At 42.1% G+C, this 26,467-nt stretch overlaps 1 protein-coding gene across 2 annotated transcripts in view; it reads right to left on the bottom strand.

Annotated features, from left to right (window-relative positions):
* TRPC3 (transient receptor potential cation channel subfamily C member 3) overlaps nucleotides 1-23,260 on the bottom strand; it is a 70,933-nt gene extending 47,673 nt beyond the window's left edge. For both annotated transcript variants that reach the window (XM_061142285.1, XM_061142284.1), the window contains exons 1-2: nucleotides 23,040-23,260; nucleotides 1,180-1,951 (exon numbers count right to left, since the gene is read on the bottom strand). In XM_061142285.1, coding sequence (XP_060998268.1) covers nucleotides 1,180-1,951; nucleotides 23,040-23,260 — 993 coding nt within the window. The remainder of the gene's footprint in view (nucleotides 1-1,179; nucleotides 1,952-23,039) is intronic.
* Between the last annotated feature and the right edge of the window lie 3,207 nt (nucleotides 23,261-26,467).

Here is a 26,467-nt window from a genome sequence, read left to right on the forward strand (position 1 = left end):
ATTTTCCAAATTTTTACAATAAATATGCACAGCCTTCATATTAGAAAGAATTTAATGGAATAACAAATAAAATCATACTAAGACTAGATCTCCACCAGCACAAGATGAGTGTTGATGGATGTTGAGGAAATCTGGTATATATGGAAGGGAAAACCCCCCAAAAAATTTCCTACAATTTTCTTTCAACAGTTAACTTGACTTATATTGCTCGTTGCATTTGTGTGTCTCTCAATAAGTACGAAAAACTGCAATAAAACCTAAAAAACAGAATATTCGCTTTTTCTGTGATCTGACACCACAACACTAAAAAAAAAGATTAACTCAGCATCCAAAAAATAATTCAAGGAACTGATGCCTAGAATCATCCTCTTTGGTGGATAACGGGAATCAAGAGCTGCTAGAAAACAGTCTGACTTTCACCAGATCTACAAAGTCTCCTTCTGCCCTAGATTTACTAGCAGAACCATCTGAAATGCATAGGAAAATGTAACAATTAAACAATGTTCCACTATTAATGTATAGTTGTTAATAAAAATAAATAATACTGTTGACTGGAGATGATGACCAGAGAAAAGTTCACTCATAAAAAAATCTACTAAAGCAAACCACTTTTCTTTCTTTACATTTCTGGGTTGACCTGATGTCCACAGGTCACCATTCTGAATATTGTGGATTTCAATCGTGGATTTCAGTTGCAGCCACTTTTATCATAAATAAAATGATTTTAGTCATTCATTTAAAATTGTATACTAGTCTTCTGACTTTTAACTAAAGGGATATACAAATGTTTGGCCAATCAACAGTGCATACAAAACTATTTTTATATTGGGGGCCACCATACAACTAACTACAAAAGAGGAAGAACTGGGAAGGAAGACCATAACCAAATCCCTCCTTCGACAAAAGAGAAGTCTCGTGTACTACTTAACACCTAACCAGAACACAGAGCCGCACCATCATTACAGCTCTCTGATCCAGTATATCCCCACCCCTGAAACAAATTTATAACAGCACCAGGCTGAGAAGAGAAAAATCATCAGATCATTTCTGAACGACGCTCCCGATCCCTTGAGATTTTAGATGCACTGGACTAAACTGATTTGAGGGCATACTGCAGAAGGCGCCTCGCCGGGAAGTGGAAGAGGGCGCGGAGCAGCCGCGGTGGAGCGCACAGCTTACCTTGAACTCCTTCTCTATGTTGGCCAGCTTGGCCAGCTCGTTGCTGAGCTCCAGGGCAGTGAGCACAGGGTCCTCGCTAGACAGGGACAGATAAGCTGGGCTGGCCAGCCCCTTGTAGGCATTGATCCGTGAGCGCGAGTGGCTGAAAGAGTCGTGCCTCTGCTTCTCCGTGCAGTCCCCGCACTTGCAGAAATAGTCGTGCGGCCGCTCGATCCTGGCGCCCTTCATCAGCAGCATATGCACCACCTCGTACTTCTGGCAGTGCGCCGCCAGGATGATGGGGGTGATGTCCGGGGAGAAGCGTGTGCCGTCCTCGTCGTAGGCGTAAAAGTCGTCGTCCTGCAGCTCCTGCTCGCAGGGGCTCAGGGTTAGGCGCTTGCTGGCCGCGAACCCGGGGTGGTTGAGGATGGCCTCCACGATGCGCACGTAGCCCTTGCTGATTGCGAGCAGCAGGGCGTCGCCGATGCGTGCCAAGTTCTCCTTCTTGAGCAGCAGCTCGGTCACCTCCAGGTGCTCATTGCCCACGGCCAGCTGCAGCGCGTTCTGGCCCATGTAGTCCACGCAGTTGACGTTCAGCGTCTTGGACTCCTCCAGCATCTTGCGCACCACGGGGATGTTGCCATACTCGGCCGCGTCGAGGAAGCGCTCCTCCTCTGCAGTGAGGCTGGTACCCCGGTCGTTGAACATGAAGGCCGGTCCCCGGACGGCTTGGCGCCGGCCCTTCTCCCGCATCGCCGTCTTGCGCCTCAGTGACGGGCTCTCCTCCATTGACCTAGTCAGCAGCAGCAAAAACAACAAAACCCCAGCTGTTGAATATTAGGGCGTATTGCTTCTTCCCACATATCGCGCCATTTCTGGAGTACAGGTCACAAACACGGCAGATCTGTGGCCTGAGGACAGCCAGGTCAGATGCTAAGACTAGCCTGAAGTTTACACCTGCACCCAATAAGGGCTGCTAGAACCCAGCGAGCAGAAACCCTTTAGAACAAGAGTTCTTGTTCCGCAGAGCAGCCATCACGAAACTTTTTGGCACCAGGGACCTGTTTTGTGGGAGGCAATTTTTCCCCCAGGGTGGAGGGGATGGTTTCCGGATGATTCAAGCACATTACATCTATTGTGCACTTTATTGCTCATCTAATGCCCTGGCTGATCTGACCCGAGGTTGGGGACCCTTGCCATAGAGAATGACATTCATAAGGAATAATAACATAAACGATTTCCAGGTCTCCCTTTGTGACCCTGATAAAGACAGGAACTCATCATACCTGTGGGAATAAACTTGCTGCTGCTTTAAAAAGTCTTGAAAATAGGGACAAACAGGTACTTGGCACTAAAGCACTAGGCTTGAAGGCTAAAGATATTAAATTTTTCAAGAATTAGGCCAGAACAATCCTCTCAAGTCATTGCATATTTTTAACTAAATAAGATCATTAACACACGCACACAAAGTCCAGTATTTAGGCCAAGTACTATCTTTCAGGATCTTAGATTTTCTATCTTTTCTATTACGGGTATCCCAACATACTCCCCACCCTCCAAAAAACTTACAAAATTCTTTTTTTTTTTTTTTTTAGTGATACAAACAAGATTTAGCAATTATAAAATGAGAATTCAGTCTAGATTTATTTTTGAAAGTAATTGTGCCTTTGTAATAGGAGTTGTTTAATGACCTATATTATGTAGGTCTCTTTGAACTAAAAGGATATATAGTATGATTTGTGGTTTAAAAAATCACAAGTAGTACTTTATGAATAAGGCAGTGTTAGTCACTCAGTTGTATCCAACTCTTAAGTGACCCCATGGATGTAGCCCACCAGACTCCTCTGTCCATGAAATTCTCTAGGCAAGAATACTGGAGTGGGTAGCCATTCCTTTCTCCAGGGGATCTTCCCCAACCCAGGGATAGAACCTGGGTCTCCTGCATTGCAGGCTTACCATCTGAGCCACCAGGAATAAAGCAACAGGGCACCAATTGTGTATCCAGAACAACATGCACTGAGATCCTAACACCTACCATGTTAGTTAAGATTTAGCTGCATTATAAAAGTCATGTCATTAATTGATGTGTACAGCAATTTGAGTTCATTTTTAAATTTCTGTGATGCTGGGTAAATAATTTCATTTCCCTGGGCTCCCTTACCCCAGATGTAAAATGGAAATTTATAAAAGGCTCCTGATTTTCCTCAAGGGCTCATGAATAAAAAGCATTTTTGGAAGTTCTGAGTCTCTAAAAATGATGCTAAACAAGCAATATAATTTTTAACATTGTGATTATTTTTAATATTTCAACAGCTATTATTATAAATACACATCTGCACCTTAACCAAGTTCTAACACTCTTACTGATTGAAATGATTAAGGTAACTTCATTTTTAAAAATCTGTGATTTTTATCTTTTGTATGAATTAAAGGTACCAGTTAAACTCTTTCACATTACTGACCTTTGAATAAGAACAAATAAGAGTTACAAGTTAAAAGTGAACATCTGGGGAAAAAATGCTTTCCTTCTATAATATATATTTCAGAAATACCTTCTACCCATTAGCATTCACATAGTCAGGGGTTGAAAACTAACTTGAGAAGACATTGGCCTCTCTCAGGGTCTGGAAATGGACGTTAAGGAGCATCTCTAGCTGGTGAATTCAGAGGTGGGTACCAGCATTCACTCAGTTCTTAGCTCTGTGGGCCTCAAACTAAGAAAGGAGCACTGAAGCTACTGGCAGAGAATTCCCAGATAGAGACCAAGGAAATGTGGCCAGGCAAACCTACAGAAGTAAGGAAACCAAAGATGTTCCTGGACAAGCTTGTAAACTTGTCCAAGGGCAGGGGGGTGCTGTGACTGACCCCTCGTTCTAACTGCTCAACTAGTATCAGGTGGTTAACTTTAGAAAACTAAATACATACACAGTCATACACACACACACACACACACATATGTACCCACACACATACCTGTTCGTGGGAGTTTCTAGAAAGCAATACAAGAAGCCTTTCATTGTATTTATACCTGGGGCTCTGAGGAGTAGAACTAAGGAGCCACAGGGGAAGGGAGAGTTTACTTTAAACTTATACCCTTTTACACATTTTGAATAGTTTTAACCATAGTTGAATATTTTTATTAAAAATAAAATTTATGCTTAAATTAAAAAAATCTTCATCCCTTAGTTGACAAAATTTTTAAAAATATAAGTACATACCAGCAATTGTTATATTATAACGCTTCTGAAGCTAAATAAACGCCATATGTTTTTGTTGTTCAGTCCCTAAGTCGACAGTGTCTGACTCTTTGCGACCCCATGGGCTGCAGCACACCAGGGTCCTCTGTCCATGGGACTTCTCAGGCAAGAATACTGGAGTGGGTTGACATTTCCTTCTCCAGGGGATCTTCCTGACCTAGGGATCGAACCCACATCTCCTGCATTGGCAGGTGGGCTCTTTACCACTGAGCCACGAGGATAGCCCAAATGCCATATGTTTGACAATTGTTAGTAGGTGTGATGTGTAAGAATAATGCAGTGAGGTGTGTAAACTATGTGGTGTGTGTGGGAAACCAGGAGGTTCAAGGCTGGGTTGAGGAGGCCTGTGTTTGTATGTGGTTTTTGTGCTGTGTGTATGTGCCTTTCTATAATGATAATTTTCACATGGACAAGAACTGGAAAATAGCATTCACTGAACTGCATAGAAGAGACATTTGTTTCAAGACCTAACTCTACGAAGAGGGTTTTTTTTTAATCTTAAAAACATTGTCACTGTAAGAAGTTGACATACTCACTTATTACATTAGTGGTACTGACTTCATTAGATCAATATTTTACTATTAAACTGGCACTCTTCAAATGGCTAGAATTTCCATCTTGTATAAATGATGAATTTTGTGCTTACTATTGATAATATATTGACATTATTCATGACTACAGAATATATATGCAGAATATGTTAAGTCTGTGGAATTCCAATCTGTCCCGGATGGGTTATCTTTGGGGAAATAAACTCATTATTAAAGTGTCACATCTGACTAGAATGGGGTTTTTTCCCTAATAATTGCTACCCACAAAGGTAATCACTCATAAAACCCTACCTTTTCTCCCCAAAGACAGTGATCTGAAAATACCAGAAAATGACTCTTTCAAAAATTTTTTCTTTGCATTTCTTAGTAAAGTTTTTTTTCTTAGTATCTCTTCTTCTTTTGGAACCTACACCTCTGTTTTGTGCAGTTAAGCCAAAATGTGGGGTTTTAATACTATACAACACAAGTCACATGAGTCATTTTGATTTTGTCTTTAAAAGATTCTAACACTGAGTTAAGTGTGAAGTAAGATTTTTCAGCTGGAACAAATTATACTGCTCTTTCAAAATAAAAGTACTGTGAATGCTACTTGTTTTCATTTGTGAATCCACATAAGAAGTGTCTTTTTTTTAAACCTTTCCTTACAGTATTAAGATATGCTTCATTAATCCAGACTGATAAAATGGTATGAGTCACAATCAATTCCCCCATAATGCATAAACGTGGCCCAAATCTCAGATGGTCTTGACAAAGCATCTCCTCCAGGATGAGAAGTAAAGAAGGGGTAAGGGTGAATGGGAGAGGATGTCTAACTTTAGTAGTGCTAACAATAAAATCATTTTGCCAGACATGTGTTTACCTTTAAATCCCCACGCAATGGATCGACTCATCTAGCACCGCAAGGGTAAATCAGATAGGGCCTTCCTTCTGGTAAGAGCACTGGAGAACCACTGACCTAAATCAATTGCCCTACAAGCACCGGCTCCTTCAGAGCTGATACAGATGGCTGGTAACATTAGATTACTCTGGACTGAACTGTGTGCCCCCACACATCCGTATGTTGAAGCTGTAACCCCCAATGCAGGCTTCCCTGGTAGCTCAATGTCTGAACCTGCCTGCCAACACAGGAGATGCAGATTTGATTCCTGAGTTGAGAAGATCCCCTGGAGAAGGAAATGTCAACCCACTCCAGTATTCTTGCCTGGGAAATCCCATGGACAGAGGAGCCTGGCAGGCTCCAGTCCATGGGGTTGCAAAGAGTTGGACACAACTTAGCGACTAAACAACAAAACCCCCAATATGGTATCTGGAGATTAGGTCTTTGGGAGGTGATTAGGGTTAGATAAGGCTATGAACATAGAATCCTCATGGTGGAATCAGCGCCATAAGGAAATAGAGAGTTTGCTTCTGGCTTCACCCTCTCCTTGTGAGGACACAGTGAGATGGCAGCCATCTGTAAGAACCTGACCATACTGGTACCATGATCTCAGACTTCTGGCTTCCAGCACTGTGAGAAAAGACGCTTGTGTTGTTTAAGCCACCCAGTCTGTGGTACTTAGTTATGACGGCCTAAGCTGAGTAAGACACTGACCATGCATCTTAAGGCAAAAAGTTTTTTTTCATGGTTTATGAAACAAACTTTGGGTTCTTAGTAATTGTCCAAACACTCAAGCAGATAAAAAGTTCTTCCTAAGGAATATTTTTCCACACCCAAAGGCAATCTTTTGCTCCATTCTATTCAGTGGCAAAAGTACAAGCAACACTCAGTTTTCACAACTTTGTCATCCACTCCCCTGATTTATAACGGTGGGACGGGAAGCCCACCTGCCTAAGATTACTTGGAGTACCTATTAAAATTCAGATTTCTGGATCCCATTCAACATGAACTAAATCAGAATCTCTCAGGGCTCGGGCCCTGCAATATGGGGAGAGGTTGGAATATGTATATTAAATGAGCATCCTTTGTGATTCCTATACACACTGAAGGTTGGAAACTTCCAGTATAAAAACAACAGAGCTATCCTGGATCAGTGACCCCAGACAAGGAGGCCTGTAAACACTTGTCACACTAGTCCCGCCAAAAGCCAAGTTGGAATAACATGTTGGAGCAGTGCAAGGTAAGGGACAATACTTGCCTTACGTTCATGTAGATTCTCTGTCCTTTATTACCACTTAAAACCTGCTCTTCCTGTACCAGATCCTTCCTTCCAGTTCTCATTGCCAACATTAGCCTCTAGATCTTAAGCGCATCATGGCTGGTTAATTACAACAGCTTTCCAGCAGAGATGGCATGAGAGAAGGCGACTAAACCTTACTGAGTATCTGGTGTATGTGCATGCTTTTCATGCACTATCATCTTTACCTCTCCTAACATTGCTATGAAGCAGGTATTATTTTTCCCTGTTTCATAAATCAGAAAACTTATTAAAGAGTTCAAAAGAAATTGGGTTCAAAAGAAATTGGCCAAGGTAATACAGAGAGTAAAATCCAAGACTGGGATCCAACCTAGGGCTGTCTGACTCCTGTTCTCTCTCTCCTGCTGCTTCTGATTTCCTCTTTGTACCCCACAGGCACCCCCAGCAGCTGGTGCTGCTTCAGTTCTGCTTTTACCATCACACTTCTCTTAAAAACAAAACATAAACACAAACGAGGTCCTCCACTTGGTTTTTCCAGGATGTTGACAGCCTGCCCCACTCTCCCTAACCGACCTTCTTTTCCTTGCTCCTCAGATTCATTCCTCACTGTCCTACAAACATATTATATTGCTTATTTCTATACTATCAAGGATAGTAAGCATATTATTCTGCTTATTTTGGTTCTATCAATGGTATTTCTATACCATCAAGGATATTTTTTGAAAAATTAGCAAGGAGCTTTTCTCTTTTGCAAGATCTTTTTACAAGATCTTGGCCCTGGTTAACTTGGGACATCTTGCTTCAGCCTTGGAGGTAAAAGGTGGATTATAGAGTTGGGTGGGTTTAGGGGAAAATAAGATAAACTTTAGAGGAGGAGTGCACATAGAGAGAGTAAGGTTATGTTTAAGTTTTGGGGTTTTTTGCAAGAAAAATGGGATTTTGCAAGCAGAATCTGGGAAAGGGGAAATTGTCTTGAGCAAGGATTTGCTTAGTTCCTTTAAGTCTCTAATGAATTCTGACAGAACCTGATCCCTGACTGCTCTCATCATGTAGACAGGGTAGTTCTCCCACTTTTAACAGTAAAGCCACGATGCTTACTCTCCTGGGAGAGAAAGAAATAACAGAAAGGAAGTCAGAGCCAAGGTGTGGATCCAATAAGTGAGGAACCCCTGAGGGTGGGGGGGATTCTTGACCCGCTGGTTTGATCTGGAGATCAGAACAGTCCTGCCTGGTTACGTAGGGCATGGTTTGGGCTTTCTCGAGCCACCCTCAGCTCCCATGTAGTGTGGACACTGCACTGACAGCCAGGGAGCCTGCACCAAGACTAGAGATGACCGCTGGTGCTGTGAGACGATGTTGCAGCTGTTAGGAGAGCTCTGTAGCCCCAGGAGCTGAGCTGAAACCACACACGCCAGAGAGCACATCCGGGTGGCAAAGGCAAGTCAGCCAAGATCAAGTCACTGCCACTGATAAAGCAGCACCCGAACAGATAATGAACAATGCCTAGAGACCAAAAGAGTCAGAGAATCCCACCCATTCGCCCCTCCAAGGGACACATAAACTCCCCTTCCCCAAAGGCCAGATGCTACTGAGAAGAGCAGGGGAAGGAGCAGCTTTCCAAGAACATGAGCAAAGACTTCTCCGGTAGCTCAGGACGTAAAAGCGTTCTACCAAGAACATGAGCAATCTTACCCAAGTAAACAAACTTATAGAATCAAACTAAGATGAATGAAACTGGCCTCACAGCATCTCTCCTGAGTGCCCTAAAGCAGGGATGGTCATGCGGACCAGAAAGAGACCGCAAGGAGACCGCAGGGAGGAATCCATAAGCAAAGGTCCCTTAGACACCAGCTCACGGCCCAGGAAGACACTGTCCTAGTTGACTACATCCCTGTGATAATGTAGGGCATGCCCTCCCTTCTTATTAACTTACATAATTGCTTAATTAACTGCTTAATTTACTGATTGTTTCATTCACTTGTTGAATGAGAATACGTGTCTGTTAGCAAGCAAAAAACAAAACAGAGTTTGAAAAACTAATTTAACCCACAGATTGAACATCCGGTCACCTTGTTTCTCCCCTTGTCAGCAGGTGGGACACTCAGGGGAAAGGCCTGTTCTCCGGGCTACATGTCACTACATGCCCATCCAAGTCATTCCGCTGCCTTGTTCCTGCTACACTTGCCTCTAGGGTGTTCCTTTTGTTTCCATCCTGGCCATACTCTTATTTTGGCCCTTCATCAATTCAAATCCCTCCTACCTTCTGTGGTCCAGCTTGCATCACACCTCTGAAAATAGAGGGTAAAACTTCACAGGATTAATAACTAGAAGACCTGCAAGGTTCTGTTCACTCTGGAACCTTTCTGAAACTATTCTGGACCATTTCAGTCTGACCTTTTGTATTACTGCTAATCTGCCCATAAACCTATACTTCCTCCCCACCACTCCTTGATTTTGTCTCCTGTGATATTCATGTCCCCTAAGTTTGATTGAGAATAAATGCCCTATACTTCCTAATTTTTCACACTTCTTAGCCACCTCTATAGTGCCTGATATAGCGCATTATATGTTCAAAAATACTTGTCAGCTGATGCTAATTCTACAGATAAAGTGACTCACTCAGAACATTAGCTTCCTTAAGGTCGCTGAAAGAAAGAGAAGTGAGAGTTCAGAGGCTCCCTCAGTAGTGTTTCTCTACTTTACCATGCTGTCTCTAGGGAATAAGAAAAATGAATAACAAGTTGCAAATCAAAATAACACTATTAATGCATGCTTAAGAACTTCTCCGGCGGTCCAATGGTTAAGACTTTGCCTTCCAAAGCAAGGGGTGTGGGTTTGATCTCTGGTCATGGAGTTAAGATCCCACGTGCCTTGTGGCCTAACCCTCTGCACCCCCCAAACCCATAAAAACCAGAAACAATAATGTAACAAATTCAATAAAGATTTTAAAAACGGTCTGCTGCTGCTGCTGCTAAGTCGCTTCAGTTGTGTCTGACTCTGTGCGACCCCATAGACGGCAGCCCACCAAGGCTCCCCCGTCCCTGGGATTCTCCAGGCAAGAACACTGGAGTGGGTTGCCATTTCCTTCTCCAATGCATGAAAGTGAAGAGTGAAAGTGAAGTCGCTCAGTCGTGTCCGACTCTTAGCGACCCCATGGACTGCAGCCTACCAGGCTCCTCTGTCCATCGGATTTTCCAAGGCATGAGTACTGGAGTGGGGTGCCATTGCCTTCTCTACATCCCCCCCCAAAAAAATTCTTAGAAAAATATTTGCTTAGCTTGTGTGCTGGAAAACTTTGGTTGTATGAAAACAGTTTCTAAAATGGCTCTTTGGATTGAATCACAAATTCTTTAGCACTCAGCAACAAATGAACACTAGTAAAGAAGTCACCTCAAATCTTTTATTTAAATGATGTTACGAGTTAACCAGCTACTCAATCCATCTAGCAAAGTAAACACCATCACCAGTGTGAGCTAAAGCAGTAAGAATAACAGTCAAATTGCTTTAACTATTTCGTTCACCACACTGAAGAAGCAGAAGGTGCCCACCGGCTAGGTTCCAGTCTGTCCTTCTGTGAAGGGCAAAAAAAAAGTAGAAGGAGCCTTGGAAGATAAGTAGCGAGAAAAGCACAGAGGAGGGGGGACAGGTGTTAGAGAGCAACCACCATGGTAGTTCTCGTATTGGGGATGGTGATAATTGGAAGTAGTAATGAAGGTGGGAAGCAGCAGGCACTAACAAAGGACAAGACAGTCAGAGATGAAAAGTTAAAATTATAGACACACCGCACTGTCCCCCTGGCACACGGCACCTGTCAGTCAACGCAGCTGCCCCTGGAGACACCTGAGAGCTACACTCTGTGCCTACACGTGAGTGTGTCTGGAAAAAGGAAAGGGCATCTGACAGCCTCGATAATGTCATCAGAAACAAAACGTTTGGAAAATCTCTTACTCTGTGTATTGAGGAGGCGAAGAAGTAGAGTCGGGGGGACGCTCTGAACTTGAGAAGCCCCAAGAGCAGCAGCGTGCAAGGCTGGAGGGAAGGGGCCCAATCGGCTCGACCGTCTCATGCAGGGGACAGCGCTGCCGGGTCCCACACCACCTCCCGCGCGGCCTGCATCTACCGCCACCAAGGGCGGCTCAACAGCACGTCGTCCCGGAAGCAAGATGAGGCACTCCATTTCAGAAATAGGAAAGCATCACTTCCAAGTCTAAGGGTTCCAACCCCAGAAAACAGTTAACATGTAGAGATTCCAGCACTTATAAGTCGGGGGAGATATTTGAGTCTCCACTGTAATTAATCCCTGAGAGTTTCTGTCGGCCAGTGTTATCTTCAGAATTCTCCATGTATCATTTTAATAAATCTATTAGACATCTGCTAATTTTGGTACATGTCCTAGGGACTAAGTCGGAGACAAGAAGCTTTGTTGGAGGGAAGCTCCCATCTCTGCTCTTCATCACTTTCTCTGTCCTCTCAGGAAAGCTCCCTGTCCTCTCAAGGGTCACTGACGCTTGAGCAGCTGAGACCAGAAAAGCATAAAACCATTTAAGAATGTGTTGTTCCCTCCAATGGTCCACTGGGAGCAGAGGTAAGGACCCCTAACCACTGCCTACAAGAGTTCTTGGTGATTCTTCTTAAACATATGTGCCCCCCAAAACATTCAAGTAAATGCCTTCTAGAACGTAGATGTTTCTGTGTCCAGGAACTACATTTTGTGTGTAACTCCACTGAACTGACTATTGAGTTGCTTTATGATTGTTTGCTTTCATGCCTTCATTTCAACAATAACTGTAACATGTTAATGCTTCAGGAGAAAAACCATCTCTGTATTTCTGTAGGCCTGGCTGTTAGTACATGACTAATGAATATCTATCTGTTGGAGACATAGATATATGTGTGCTTAAATCAGTATTTAAGACTGAAGGCTTTGAAAGCGGACACTCTTCAGATTAAAGAATACCCTTGGTCATGTGAAATAATGTGTGGAAGCAGTGGTGGAGGGGAATTTGGAGTAATTCTTCTATAAAAAAGAACACTGCAAAAACTTTAACATAAACTAATTATCAGGAATTAAAGTAACATAAGCAATCATTCTTCTTTAAAAGCAGATTTCTGCTTAATCACACTTAATTCTTAATTACACTGCAAAAAGTAACTGATGAATCTTATAGCTCTTGATTTCAATCTTACATAAAGTTGTTTTGTCAGCATAATCTGAGGGCAAACAGAGGATACATCTTAGAATTAGTGAGCTCTTATAGTTAATAATTAAGCTTATCTTCAAAACCAAACTCATTCATAAAACTCAATATTTTCGAAGACAAATTTTTATTATTTCAGGAAGATCAGTGACAATGAAATTAGACGTGAAATACAAATTCAGTCTATAACTGAACAAGAATTGAGACAATAATGAACTCAATAATAAAATAAAAAACCTCTACTGACCCAAGAGAAGTTCATATTTGTCTATTTATATCAGTCACTATCAATTATATATATATAAACCTCTAATGTTATTAAGAGCAAAAAGATCTTGTTTTCTACCATTATCATCCATATCCGAAGTCAAAAGTCTGAGGTTTTTAGATTTTTGCTCCCATCTCATCACCCTGAGATCTAGTTTTCAACAGAAAATCCATATACATCAGTCCTATTTGACAAAATGTATACAGAAATGCAAAACTGGTGTAAAATATTTAGTACTGTCATGCTCTTTCTTTCACAGGTCGTGTACCTGTGGACATTTAATTCTCATTTTTTAAAAAAGGTCTATTCTAGGACTAAATTCATACTGTCACCAATTATTTGAATAGTGCAAAGAAAAGGGAGTTTTCTTTTGAACAGGGACTTTTTTTGACTAGATAAGTGTAGACAAATATCCCCAACCTAGATGCTAAATTTAAAAAAAAATGCTATAACAATCCTAATTAATCTCATAAAGTCACTTCTGAGCCCCTTATACGTAAGTGTGAAGTTGGCAGCCCTAGTTCCCAACTCCGGACCTTTTGTCTGGGGCCAGATTCCTCTTTGTACACCCTCCATAGGCCATTCATCTGGCTCCCCTGCCAGACTGACGCTGTGGTGTTGACTGCCTGATGAGGGCAATCTCACCCCTGAGCCAGGAAGTTGAAAGCATTCCTTCCTATGGAGAGCACAGAGCTCTGCAAAAGCAGTTTTCCTCCCATTACATTTCCTGTGAAGTTTTACAAGAAGAAAACAGGAACAGACAGACATCTGCTACCCTAGCACAGTAATGAAAAATTCCTGAAGCTCTAACCTAGTCTTCAGATGATATCCAGGATCCTTTCACCTCCTAGATATTAAGAAAAGAGAACCCTATCAATGACATTTGGCAGGGGGTCAACTGTTCCTTGAGACATTCTTATCTCCTCTCTCTCTGTCCCTGCCCCGTTCTAAATTCTCCTACTGAGCTTACAAACTTTCTCCAGTTGGTCTGCCATCAGTAGTCAAATTGAAATGATGAATTAATTGAATCTCATAAATGAGTTAATACTTAATTTCCTGTGCTGCTCCTCCTAGGAGTAAATGCCTCTGAAATTTCTCTGAGGAAGACAGAAATGCTTAACCCAAGCCCACAGTATAAACAAAACAGTGAAGGGAACTGGAGATTTCAGAAGGCCTGGGACTGCCGTGAATTCAATGTTGACCTCCAGTTTCAGTTTTTCAACTTGTTTAAGAAGATACCCGACTAGATGAAGTCCTTTTCGACTCAGACATTCTTTTCTTCTTCAAAACACTGTACATCGGTTAAATTTGGGGAGTGTGGTTCTAAGGTGATTTCAGGTGGGGCACTTCAGATGACTGACAGATCACACTATAAAGATTACTGTGTACTCCATTAGTCTAACAAGATCAGTCATAATTAGTCTTAAAAATGAATTAATCTTCCTTCTTCAATCTTGGTCCTGTTAATAATTCTGTCTTCACTTAGGCTTAAAATGAATACCTAAAACACAACGGTAGGGATGTTTGCTTTCAAGATGATGGAATAAAGGCCTTCTTCACCCCTTCACCTCTTGAAAATTACCCCCCCCCAAACAACACAGAGAACAAAAAACACAAATTTCATCTTCCATGAAATCAGAAGTACTACAATATATGAAAAAGAGATAAGTCGGAAAAATGGTGAGTGATTTGACAGAGAGAAGGAAGGTGCAACCAGAGTGCTTGTAACAAAAAGCAAGCCGGTCCACCCAATACCAGAAAAGACTAGGAAACTAAAGGCAAAAGAAATCCCACAAGAGACAAGGCAGGAGCCTAAAATGGAGGAATGAGCTAAAATTTTGTGTAAGCGGTATGTAGTAACCCTCCCCCTAGATCGCTGACCTCCAACTGATATGATCAAGTGACAATCCTCCCACATCCCTATAAGAAATATAAGATACCATATCTCTGGAGAAATAGTAACAGAGATTCTCTAAATGTGGAGATACCAGGCCCAGGGGAGGCTAGGAACCTAAGAACAGGGAGGGAGATCCCCGGCCAGTTCTAGAATATTAACAGCCAGGTTTATTATCTCCCAATCCCTTTTCCCTTGAGAAATTTAAAAAAAAGAAATATTTCATCTCTGAAATAAGACAGAAAGCTATAACAAAGAAATACTCATTAGACAAAAAGAGCTCCTAGAGATTAAAAACATAATAGATAAAATGGGGAAAAAAACTCAAAGTTGGGAAATACAGTCAAGGAAATATCTCAGAAAGAACAGAAAAGACAATCGCTGGAAAACATCATAGAAGAGATACAAAAACTAGGGGATCAGTCCAGGAGATCCAAAATTCAAATAACAGAAATTCCAGAAAGAAGGAAGAAATATGAAAATAGTGCATAGGAATAATAAAAGGAATAATACAAGAAAACGTCTCCAAACCAAAGGGCATAATATCCAAATACTGAAAGGATTTATCAATGAAGCATTCACTGAATTAAAAAAGACTCGTATCAAGGCATCATTTAGACATTTCAGAACAACACTAACGAACAGCTCAATCAAAAAGCTTCCTGAAGAATAAAAAAAGAATTAAAAACGACAAACCAAGTCAGAGGGTTTTAGAAGGGATGTCTCCAGAAAAAACACACAGAGACTAAAGGATTTAGCTGAAGAGGAAAGAACAAGATAGAAAAAATATGCCAAGAAAAACAACTAATTATAAAAGAAAAGAAATGCAGTTATACTATACTACTTGACTCTGCAGTGAATAATAATTACATGATCATCATAATGAATTATTAACCACAGACTGTGATAAATCATGTGATGGGAGGATGGGGGAGAATAAAAGTTATAAGTGAGTGAAATGTTCACCTGAGAATACTGATGCTATCTAAAACACATGAATAACAGGAATGCGATACTTGAAGGGAGTTGTAAGTGTAATGAAATGGAGGGGGCAGGAAGAAAAAAGGAAAAAAAACAGGGAACTGTCATGGGCTTGCTGTTGATCTTACAAGCTTTTTTTTTTTAAGCATTAAGTTTTAAAACTGTATTCATGCATTACTTTGTTATTATACAAAAATAATTTTGAACTTCCCAGGTGGCGCTAGTGGAGTTAAAGAGAGGGGAGTTTGATCCCTGGGTCAGGAAGATACCCTGGAGAAGGAAATGGCAACCACTCCAGTTTTTTTGCCTGCAGAATCCCATGGACAGAGAAGCCTGGCTGGCAGTCCATAGGGTCGCAAAGAGTCTGACACGTCTGAAGCAAAGTAAGCAAGCAAGCAAAAATAATTTACAACAAACCAGCAAAATGACTCTATATTGTACATAGTGAAATTACTGCTCTATGGGATAAACTAAAAATACAACTCAAAATTTCAGATTATTAAAGGTCTCAAGTCTAACATTCATTGGAAGGACTGATGCTTGAAGCTGAAGCTCCAATACTTGGGCTACCTGATGCAAAGAGCCAACTCCCCAGAAAAGACGCTGATGCTGGGAAAGATTAAAGGCAGGATATGGGGACCACGGAGAATCTGAGATGGTTGGATGGCATCACTGACTCAGTGGACATGAGTTTGAGCAAGCTCCAGGAGATGGTGAAGGACAGGGAAGCCTGGTGTGCTGCAGCCCATGTGGTCACAAAGAGTCGGACATGACTGAGCGACTAAACAAATCTAATGCCGTGCTGTGCTATTCTTGACAATTATAACTAAAGAGAAACCTGCCTCTTCCTTAACAATGCTAGTCTGACTTTGGTCCTTAAAGTCCAAATTCCTCTGGAATTCCTCTGGAGATTCTCCAGTGACAGCCAAGCTAAGCCTGGGGTTGAAAGACTGTCACGGGCCAGCACCACAGAAACTAACATTCAAGTAAATAATCTGAGTTACAAGGCATTGTGTGATCATCTTCAGATCTCCTATCAAAGCTGAGCATCAGACACTCTGGTATTTTTTAAATCTTCTAATCACTCTGTAGCTTTATTTTATATAATTTTCAAAATAAAAATTGCATATATTTATGGTGTATAATAATAGGATTTGATATACATACACAGTGGACCCTTGAACAACATAGGTTTGAACTGTGCAGGTCCATTTGTACACATATTTTTTTTTAAGTATATTGGAAAACGATTTGGAGATTTGTGACAATTTGAAAAAAAAAAAAACTTCTGAACTCTGTATCTTGGAAATACTGAAAAAACTAAGAAAAAGTTAGGTATGTCATGAAAGCATACAATGTATATAAATACTAGTATGTATATAAATACTAGTCTATCCCTTAAGTCATAAGGTGAGTGACATTTAATTATCATATGCTTAAATAATTATATACTTTAAATATATTTAATAAAAATAATGTTAGTTTTGTTACTGCTTTATAACTCTGCTTTCAAAGAATTACATTATCATATAGTATGCCCCTGTCTCTCTCCCTTCCTCTCTTCCAGTTGGAGAAACTGCAGCAGCCTATCATCACAGTTAAGTGGTTTTAAAAAAAACAAATAAAAAAAATAAATAAATAAAAAAACAAATCATGTTTCCAATACTGTATCATGAAAATGTCACAGTAATATTGTATGCCATAAAAAGTTTGCAATGGTTCATTCTTTAGCCAATAGGCTGAGCTACTGTGAAGCAGCCGGATCAATTATATCAGGCTACCCTAAAAGCAATCACATTGCTGCTTCTTTGTTATCAATGCAGGAATCATTACACCTGCAAATAAACATGAATTTTTTTCACATTATTTATTCATTTTTGATATCCAGTGTTAGTAATACATAGAACGTCTACAGTATTTTGTATAAGACAACACTTGTAGGTACTGATAGATGGTTAATTTTGTAAACAGACAACATAAGCATGGTGTCAATATATATAGTGCAATACTGTAAATGTAAATTTTCCTTATGATTTTTTAAAAAAATTAATTTATTTTTAATTGAAGTATAATTGCTTTATAATTTTGCATTTGTTTCTGCCACATAACAACATGAATCAGCCACAGATATACATATGTCCCCTTCCTTTTGAACCTTCCTCCCACCTCCAACCCCATCTCAACTCTCTAGGCTACCACAAAGCGTCAGATTTGAGCTCCCAGGATCATACAGTACATTTCCACTGGCTAACTAATTTTCCACATGGTAACGTATTCAATGCTACTCTCTCGATTCGCCCCCCCCTTCCTTCCCCGCCTGTGTCCACAAGTCTGTTCTCTATGTCTGTGTCTCCACTGCTGTCCTGCAAGAAGGTTTATCGGTACCATCTTTCTATTAATAGATCCCATATATGAGCATTAACATACAATATTAGTCTTTCTCTGATTTATTTCACTCTGCATAATAGGCTCTTTCTTGATAACATCTTCTTGCTCTAACTCATTCTACTGAAGAATAAGTGCATGTGTGTGCTCAGTGACTCCCTCATGTCCAACTTTGGTGACCCCGTGGACTGAAGCCCTCCAGACTCCTCTGTCCATGGAATTTGTCAGGCAAGAAACCTAGAGTGGGTTAGCCATTTCCTTCTCCAGGGGATCTTCCTGACCCAGGGATCGAACTCACATCTCCTGCATTGTCAGGCAGATTCTTTACCACTGAAGCAGCTATTGAAGAATACAATTGTATAATAAAAAACATATAAAATATGTGTATTTTGTACACATAAACAATGTCTTTGTTATCTCCAAGGCTCTGGTCAAGAGTAGACTATAGTAAGTTTCAGCGGGAGTCAAAAGTTATATGTGGATTTTAGACTGTGGGGGGGGGGCGTGTTGGTGCTCTTAACCTCTGTGTTATTCAAGAGTCAACTGTGCAATAGAGAAGTGATTACTACGGGCAAGGTAAATTAACATATCTAGCTCCTCACATAGTTATCTTTGGGGTGTGTATTAATGAGAAACCCTGAAATCTACCCTCTTAGCAAACAGCCAAAATACAGACACAGAGTGTCATAAACTATGAATGGAAAAAGAAACTGTGGTATATACGTATGCAATGCAGTTATTATTTCACCTCAACAAAGGAGATACTGCAATTTGTGACATGGATGAATCTGGAAGACATTAGGCTAAGTGAAATAAGCCAGGCACAGGGAAAAAAAAAAAAAAAACAAAACTGCGTGATCTCACTTATATGTGGAATCTTAAAAAGTCAAATACATAGAAGCAGAGAGTAGAACCATGGTTACCAAGGGCTGGAAGGTGGGAAAATTGGGGAGATGTTGGTCAAAGTGTACAAAGTTTCAGTTATGTAGGATGAATAAGCCTAGAGATCTTATGTAGAGTGTGGGGACTATAGTTAATAATACTCTATAGAATACAGAAGCTCTGTTATTGATTTACTAATTAATCTTTAGAAACTGACTTGACTTCACTATGTATCAGTTTCCTCATTTGCCAAATGATAAAACCTGCTTTAAAGAGGTGTGATTCAAGTTAATTCATATAAATAACAGCATGAGGTATTACATAAATACAAATTACAGCTTTTATTATGACAAATTTTTGACAGCATGTCTTCCAAGAAAAACTAAACAGAATCTTTTCTTCTTTTTTTTTAAAGTATGTTCATTGCTGTTTTTTTTTTTTTTTTTTTTGGCCTAGCTGCTTGCGAGATCTTAGTTCTCAGACCAGGAATTTAACTAGGGCCACAGCAGCTAAAGCACTGAGTCCTAACCACTGGACCACCAGGGAATTCCCCAGAATCCTCTCTTGCAGAAGCCTTCTCTCTTCAAGATAACACTGCTGAGAAATCTAATGGTTTTGTGCATGTACATTACAGTGTAAGGGATGAGTCTTCTTACTAAAAGTAGACTCAGAAAGTTTCTCTCTCTCTCTCTTTTTTTTTTTTTTTTTTTTGGCCAAGCTATTCAGCTTGTTCCCCAACCAGGTACCGAACACTGGCCCTTGACAGTAAATCCTAACCACTGGGCCACTAGGTAATTCCCACCAAGTTCCTCTCTTGATTTACCAAGTGTTTGCCAACTGTGGGTCAATTCTTCCCTTTTCATTTTATTTTTAAACGTTTTATTTTATATTGGCATATAGCTGATTAACAATAGCTGTGATAGTTTCAGGTGGACCACAAAGGGACTTCGCCTTACTATTCTTCCCTTTTCTTGAAATTCTTCTCTCTAGGCAGCCTCGCTTTTGTACCACCTGCTGCTTCATCTTTTTCTGTGTCTTTTGCTTGCTACTCTTTCTTTTGGCCCCTCTAAACAAAGAAATTTCCCTCAGAAAACTAACTCAGACTTCCTTTGTTTCTCTCTTCGAACTCCTTCCTTGGGTAATATTATGAATTTACACAACTTAAAAACAATTCCCATCAGACAGCAGACTCTCAAATTCTCTCAAGCTTTAAACTTACATTCCTTTCTTCCTGTTTGACATGTATTTGAAAATTATCTGAAAAGTCAGATCATTTAGTTTCTTTTTTTTCAACAATGACATCATGATCTTAGTCATCTTCATCAAAATCACGAAGTCACCTCTGACCCTGCTTTCTCTTTAAACCCCTCATGGATAGGCAAATTCCCATAGATTCTTTCTGTGTATCCCCCCCTTCCTATCTCTCCCTATTCCATCCCACCAGTCCTACACTATCACAGATCCTAATCTCAGCCTGGAAAGCCACAGTAGTTTTCTAAGGTATTTACTCACATTCTGCCAATTGCCACTTCAATCCATCCCCTTCTCAGAATGACTTGGATCAAACCTTTGCTGCTCTGAAACAATCAATGACTCCCTATTGCCTCTCCATGATATAGAAGATGCTATACATTAATGCCCCAAACTAATACATCCAGCTAAATCTCACTGCTGTCTTACACATAATCTATGTTCCAGTAAAACTTAATATTCCCTTAACATTCCCTGGACATGCCAGGCACTTTGGAATAGGGGGTGAAGTGGGGTGGGGTGCTTGAATTAACTGCCCACTCTCTTTCTGCCTCCAATCTTATTTACCTTTTCAGGCTCATAAAAGGTTTTCTTGATTTCTCCACAATCTTACGTTATCCATTTCCTCTTGGCATTTCACTCTGCAGAGCTCTCTCCTCGTATGTATGTATTTATGCACTCATTCTACTCTAATAGCATAATTATTTACGCCCAGCTTCATTTCCACCTCTCCCTTACGAGATTTTAAACTCCTTGAGTGCAGTAAAGTTGCCATACTCATCTTTGTGGCTTGCTGTACCTAGTCTGAACTTTGCACATGTAAATGTTTAAGGAATGTCTTCAGATTAAAACTCACAAGAACTGACTTCAAATGCTTTTGGAGTTCATTAAATATTTTTAAAAACTTCGAGGCTGAATTAATCATGCAAACGGTATACTACTTGTTCCTAGGTTTGCAAACAATTGGGAAAAGGGAAGTCTTCGCTTGAATCAGGGGCTACATCAAGAATTTTATCAAAGGATAATTTAAAAAAAAAAAAATTTCTTGCTAGTGATATAGCAGATGACACTATTCCCCCTGAGTCAGTCTATTTAAAATTCCCAAATGGAATACTGGAGCATGGAGCAGTGAAATGAGCAAAAGGGTTATGTCAAGGAATCTTTTTGGTAAAAGCAGGATTCTACCCTCAGCATCCCTCTGACTGTTAAATTCGGCTGTTCTATTCTGCCTACTGAAAATGACCCTGGGGCTTTGATAGACTGGATATCCTTCTCCAATTTCATCCTGGGGCTGTGTTCACTGTCTGAGCTATTAAACTGTGGCCATATTCCACTCAAAGTTGGAATAAACAGCTAATCTCTGCTACAAATATCAAGTTAGTCTCTGCTATTACCAAGTGACAGGCCTGGAAAAAACATGAAGAGCTTGCGGCTCTACCTTTAGAAGCAACATTTATTAATGGTATCTCCTTCACATGACAGTCTTTTCAGCCGCTTTACAAAGTAAATATACGACAACATTTACCTGTTGAGTTATGTAAAGTCAGCAGATAGCCAGGAAAGATGTTCTATTACCAGTTAGACAGCAAGTCTACATTAGAATTTGTCCCAGCGCTTTGTGTGATTGACCTCAAGCTTCAAAAAGCAAAGAGTGTAATCTTTGCTTCGCCCTACTTTCTCAGACAAGCGTGCTCTGGTGTCCCATTTAGTGTGGATTTAAGACAAAAGAAAAAAAAAATTTAAGAATCAAGAAATTGAGTTGGGTTCTAAAAACCAAACTGACAAAAGGGAATATGGACAATGTCTTAAAACCTTAGGGGAGACGAGGAAGCGAGCTGGCCGGGGCTTTAATCTCAAAGGACCTACCTTCCGTCCATTCCCTGGGCCATTTCCACTCCAGGTAATCTTCAGCAATAACTAAGCCACGTTGGGATGCGTCGTTCATTTAAAATCAGAAACCTTTCCCAGCCACTGAGTTCTCTTTTTAATTAGGCCGGTCCAGCCAAGCTAGGAGCGGACCCAGACCAGCTCAGCCTTGCACTATCCTGCCGGGTCGAGGTCGCCGCAGAGGCTTCACACCCTAGCTCAGTGCAGCTCGCGGGCAGCAGGGGGCGCTGCGGAACCTCCGTCCCTTCCCCGGCCCAAGCGGTTAGCGCCGCCTGCAAAGACCGGCCCCAAGGTCTCTACCTATCTGTGCGTTCTTCCTAAAAAGACAGTAACCCCGCGACACGTCCAAGGTACGTGACAAAAGAAAGAGAGCATGCACCCTATAAAACTAACTACTTTCTTCTTCATCCTCTCTGCGTCTCAGAGAGGCTGTTTCCAAGATTTGGAAATGAAGAAAAGTTGTTCTTACTCACTCATTAAAGCGCGGACCTCTACCTTCCTTTAAAAAAGGAACAGCTACTGACCCTAAGCCGCCAGGGAACGCCAACCAAGTCGATCTACGGCGGTTCCCGCGGCGGCCCGCGCTCACTCTCCCCGGGGAGACCCGCTGGGCTTCGGCTCCAGGTTAGCCCCAGCTGTGAATGGACGGTCGGGGAAAGCCGCGCCCGGGCAGACAGACATTCCACCCACACACCGTCCGCTCCTTTCTCCCCACTCCCGACGGCCAGGAGCGTCGGAAGGGACTCAGGTTCCCGGGGTGGCTCCACGCTGAACGCCGGGGCCTAAGCACACCGTCCCCTTCTCTGACCTCCCGGGGGCAGTTCGGGGACCCCGGGGAACACTTTCCGCGAGGCCCCCAGACCACCGGCGGCGGTGCGCGCATCCTCGGTTGTAGGAGAGCGGGCGTCTGCTTACTGGGCAGCGTGTCTGGCGCCCGTTGTTTCCGTCCGCGGGGCTGGTCCGTGCGCTCCAGCCGGGACGGAGACCCCGGCCACGCCTTCGGGCGTCCCCGGAGTCCCTCCACAGAGCAGGACCCAGAGGGGCGAGACCCCGGCCTAGGTCTACCTCCCACCCGAGTTGCCCCGAATAGGACTGCCACGGAGGGTGGACTTTGGGGGTCCGGGGCACAGCGCGGGGCGGCCAGGGGCGCGCCTGCCCGGCCCCGCGGGCCGCGGGCCAGCCGGATACTCACATGTCGGGCCCCGGGGAGAAGGGCGGCGGGCAGTAGGCGCGCGGTCCCCGCTGCGGGGGCGCCGAGCGCGGCTCGAGCCCCCCGTTGACGCCCCTCCAGCCCCGCCGGCGGCGCTGCGGCTCCGCGCCTTCGTCCTCACCCTCCTGCTCCTCCTCCTCCTCCTCCGGCGCGGGGAAGGTCACCCTCGCTTGCTCCTTGCACTTCCTGACCTTGCTGGACATCGCGCCGGCCGCGGTCCGAGTGCGGGGATGCCGGCCGCCGGCCTCGGTCTCCACCGCCGGCGAGGCGCGTTCTCCCCGCGGCGCCCTTTCCCCACCTCCAGCGGGCCCCGGGCGGCCCCGGGCGGGGAGGCAGGAAGAGAGACCCGCACAGCCGGAGACCGAGCAGTTAGAGGCGGGAGCCAAAGCCGGGTCGCCGGCGCCCACCTTCAAACCGCGGGGGCAGCAGCCGCGCCCGTGGCCGCGAGGAGGGAGCTCTGGGCCGAGCGGGGCGCGGGTGCTGGGAAACGCTCTCCCGCCCCGCGGCGGCGGCGGCGGTGCCTCCTCCGTGCCCGTCTCCTGTCTCCGACAGCATCACTTGCTAGGACAGTACCGTGACTGAGGGCGAAGGAAGAGAGAGGGAGGGAGGAAGGGAGGGAGGGAGAGGAGTGGAAGAATCAATTCCTTATCAGACAGCGAGAACTGGAGAGGAAAGCAGACAGATCAGCAGGCAGGGCATAAAGAAATCAGAGAAACTTCCCTCCCCAATCTCTCCTTTCTCTTCCAGAAGAGCCCTTTTCCCCTTAGAGATACAGGTTTCCCAAGGAAGGGGAAAAGGAAATCGTCTGGCTTGTTAATTTTCCTGCAGTTGTATTTACCCTATTCAGCTTTATATTTCTTTCAAGAGGCACATTTGTTCGTTGTGTTACTCACTCTAAAACTTAGTTGAACCTACTGAGGTTTAAGTACATTCCCCTGAGTGCCAAGAATGGTAATGTTTTAATCGTGCATAATGCTTCAGATAGATTTTTTTTTAATGAATTTCAAAACATCTAACAAGATTTATATACTTTCCAAGAACTATTTTCTGGCAAAATTTAAAGTATCCTTTTTAAAACGTAAAAATTGCCTTTAAAGATTCAAGAGCAGTATTTCTTCTGGGAGAAAAAGCTTCGTGGGATTTTAGACAGAAGGAATTTTAAGGATCAAGAAATTTATCTATTTAGAAATAAGAAATTTATTTTAAAATATAATTAGAATTATATACTTTTAATATTAAATAATAATTATATAGAATTAATATTATTAGAATAATATAGAAGAGTATTATTTTATAAATAAGAAAACTGAGCCCTAGTGAGACTGAGTAAACTACTCAAAATAGGTAATAGAAAACTCAGAGCTAGGCAAGTGTATTTTCCAAAGTTTTCTAGTGCCTCAAATAAACACTTTCCAGCAATTTCAACTTAGAAGAATCACAAATGCACCAGATATACTATGATGAAATAAGATACTCATTTTTACCTGTATCCAGTTACACTGTATGTTTTTAAAGAGCGATTATCCTCAAATTTAAACAAAACACAAGGAAATTTAGCTCTTTTGAATTATAGTCTTAAAAAGTAAATAATATATTGTGTGTTTTATTAAGATGATAATGTCTGTATGTTTAAGGAAGCAATGATATTTATATTTATTTATACATCTGGTACAGAAAAAATAAATACTATCTAGTGTCTTACAGTTGGAAACACCTTTCCCATACTAGCACACATAGAAGTTGAAGTGTTAAAATCCCCATAGAGCAAGCTTCCAGACCCCTGCGGTATTTCTAAAGCAGGACTGCTTTCTGCACCCCCAAAGCACTGCTTCAGTTAAGGCTTTATCATCCTCCCTGCCATCCAGTCTTTCTGCAGCCCTCCTTTTCCCCAAACCATTTCATTCTCCAGGCTACCAGAGAGATCATGCTCGGAGCAAGTCTGATCATGACTTTTCACTGCAAAAATCTCTGGTGGCTTCCCACTGCTTTCAGGTTAAAATCCAAATTTGGCATACCCAACGCTTTGTGCTCTGACCCTAATCTTTTAGTCCCTCCTCCCAGCCTCCCGCATATCATCCTAACTCCAATTATCCTGGCCTTCTCATCCATCACCTGACATTCTACCCACTTTCCTATTTCCTACCTTTGTCTGTGGTACTCCTGTCATTGAAATGTCTCTCTCCCCTCATCTCCTTAGCACACTTTTACTTTTTACTAAAGACTCAGACTAGGTATGGCATCCTATTTGACACCCCTCCTGCCTTCCCGTGAAGTTCCCATAGCCCTTGGTCCTCACCTGTGGCACGCTGTGCATACTACAGTCTCACCAACAGTGACCCCACATTGAAATTAACTCCTTACATGCCTGTCTACTTTTAAGACTGTGAATTCTGGAGGATGGTTTGGGGTCTTATTTTACCCTTGAGCTTCCTCTTTTTTCCTTGCATTTAGCTCAGTACCTGATGCACAGAACAAGCTCAATAAGTGTTTGTTGAATGAATTCAAGAAGTCTATAGGTTCTTTATAATTATGTTAGCAAGTGTCGGAACTGCTTTTAAGAGGCTCTGGATCAAAGCACTGTGGGAGTGCTGGAGTCACAGAGGCTTACTCTTATGTATGGTATTCGTTTGCCATAAGAAAGTGTCACAGACTGTCAGAGTGGCTTAAACAACAGAAATGCGTTTTCTGACAGTTCTGTAACCTGGAAGTCTGAGATCAAGTTGTTGACAGCATTGGTTTCTTCCGAGACCTCTCTCCTTGGCTGTCTTCTCCCCGAGTCTTCACTTGGACTTACTTTATCTGTGTCCTGATCTCCTCTTCTTAAAAGGACACAAGTCAGACTGAATTAGGGCCCATTGTAGTGACCTCGTTTTTAGCTTAGTTACCTCTTTAAAAACTTGTAATCAATTATAGTCACACTCTGAGGTATAGTAGTTAGGATTTCAACATATATATGAGGGACGGGGACACAATTCAGCATATAAGACAAATCATCTCTCCTGGGCTGAGGGAATTGCTCCATTCAGAGTCTGCCGACATTTTTATTCTTAAGAAGTACATTCATGAGATTAATGAAAATCCAGGGGAAGGGAAATCTAAAAGAAAGTAGGTTCTTAGAAGAGAAAAAATACGGACCTCCTTGGCATAAACCAGCTTTGTCTTTTTCATTCTCTTCTTCTGTAAAAGAGGATCTCCCACTGTATATAAGTTGTTGACTGTCTGTATACTCATGAAATCAGTGTTTAGCTAACGTACATTCAAAATCCATTACTCCTTTGGAAAACAGCAATAACAAAAACAGTATTCAATATTCAGGAAATCAACTGTTGAGGCAGGTTATTTTCAAGTAGAGATGGTCACGAAGGCAGAGAAGAAGCTAAGAAATGCTATACCTTCTATAAAATCTGTTT

The sequence above is a fragment of the Dama dama genome, chromosome 5 (assembly GCF_033118175.1).
Source record: "Dama dama isolate Ldn47 chromosome 5, ASM3311817v1, whole genome shotgun sequence".
NCBI lineage: Eukaryota > Metazoa > Chordata > Mammalia > Artiodactyla > Cervidae > Dama > Dama dama.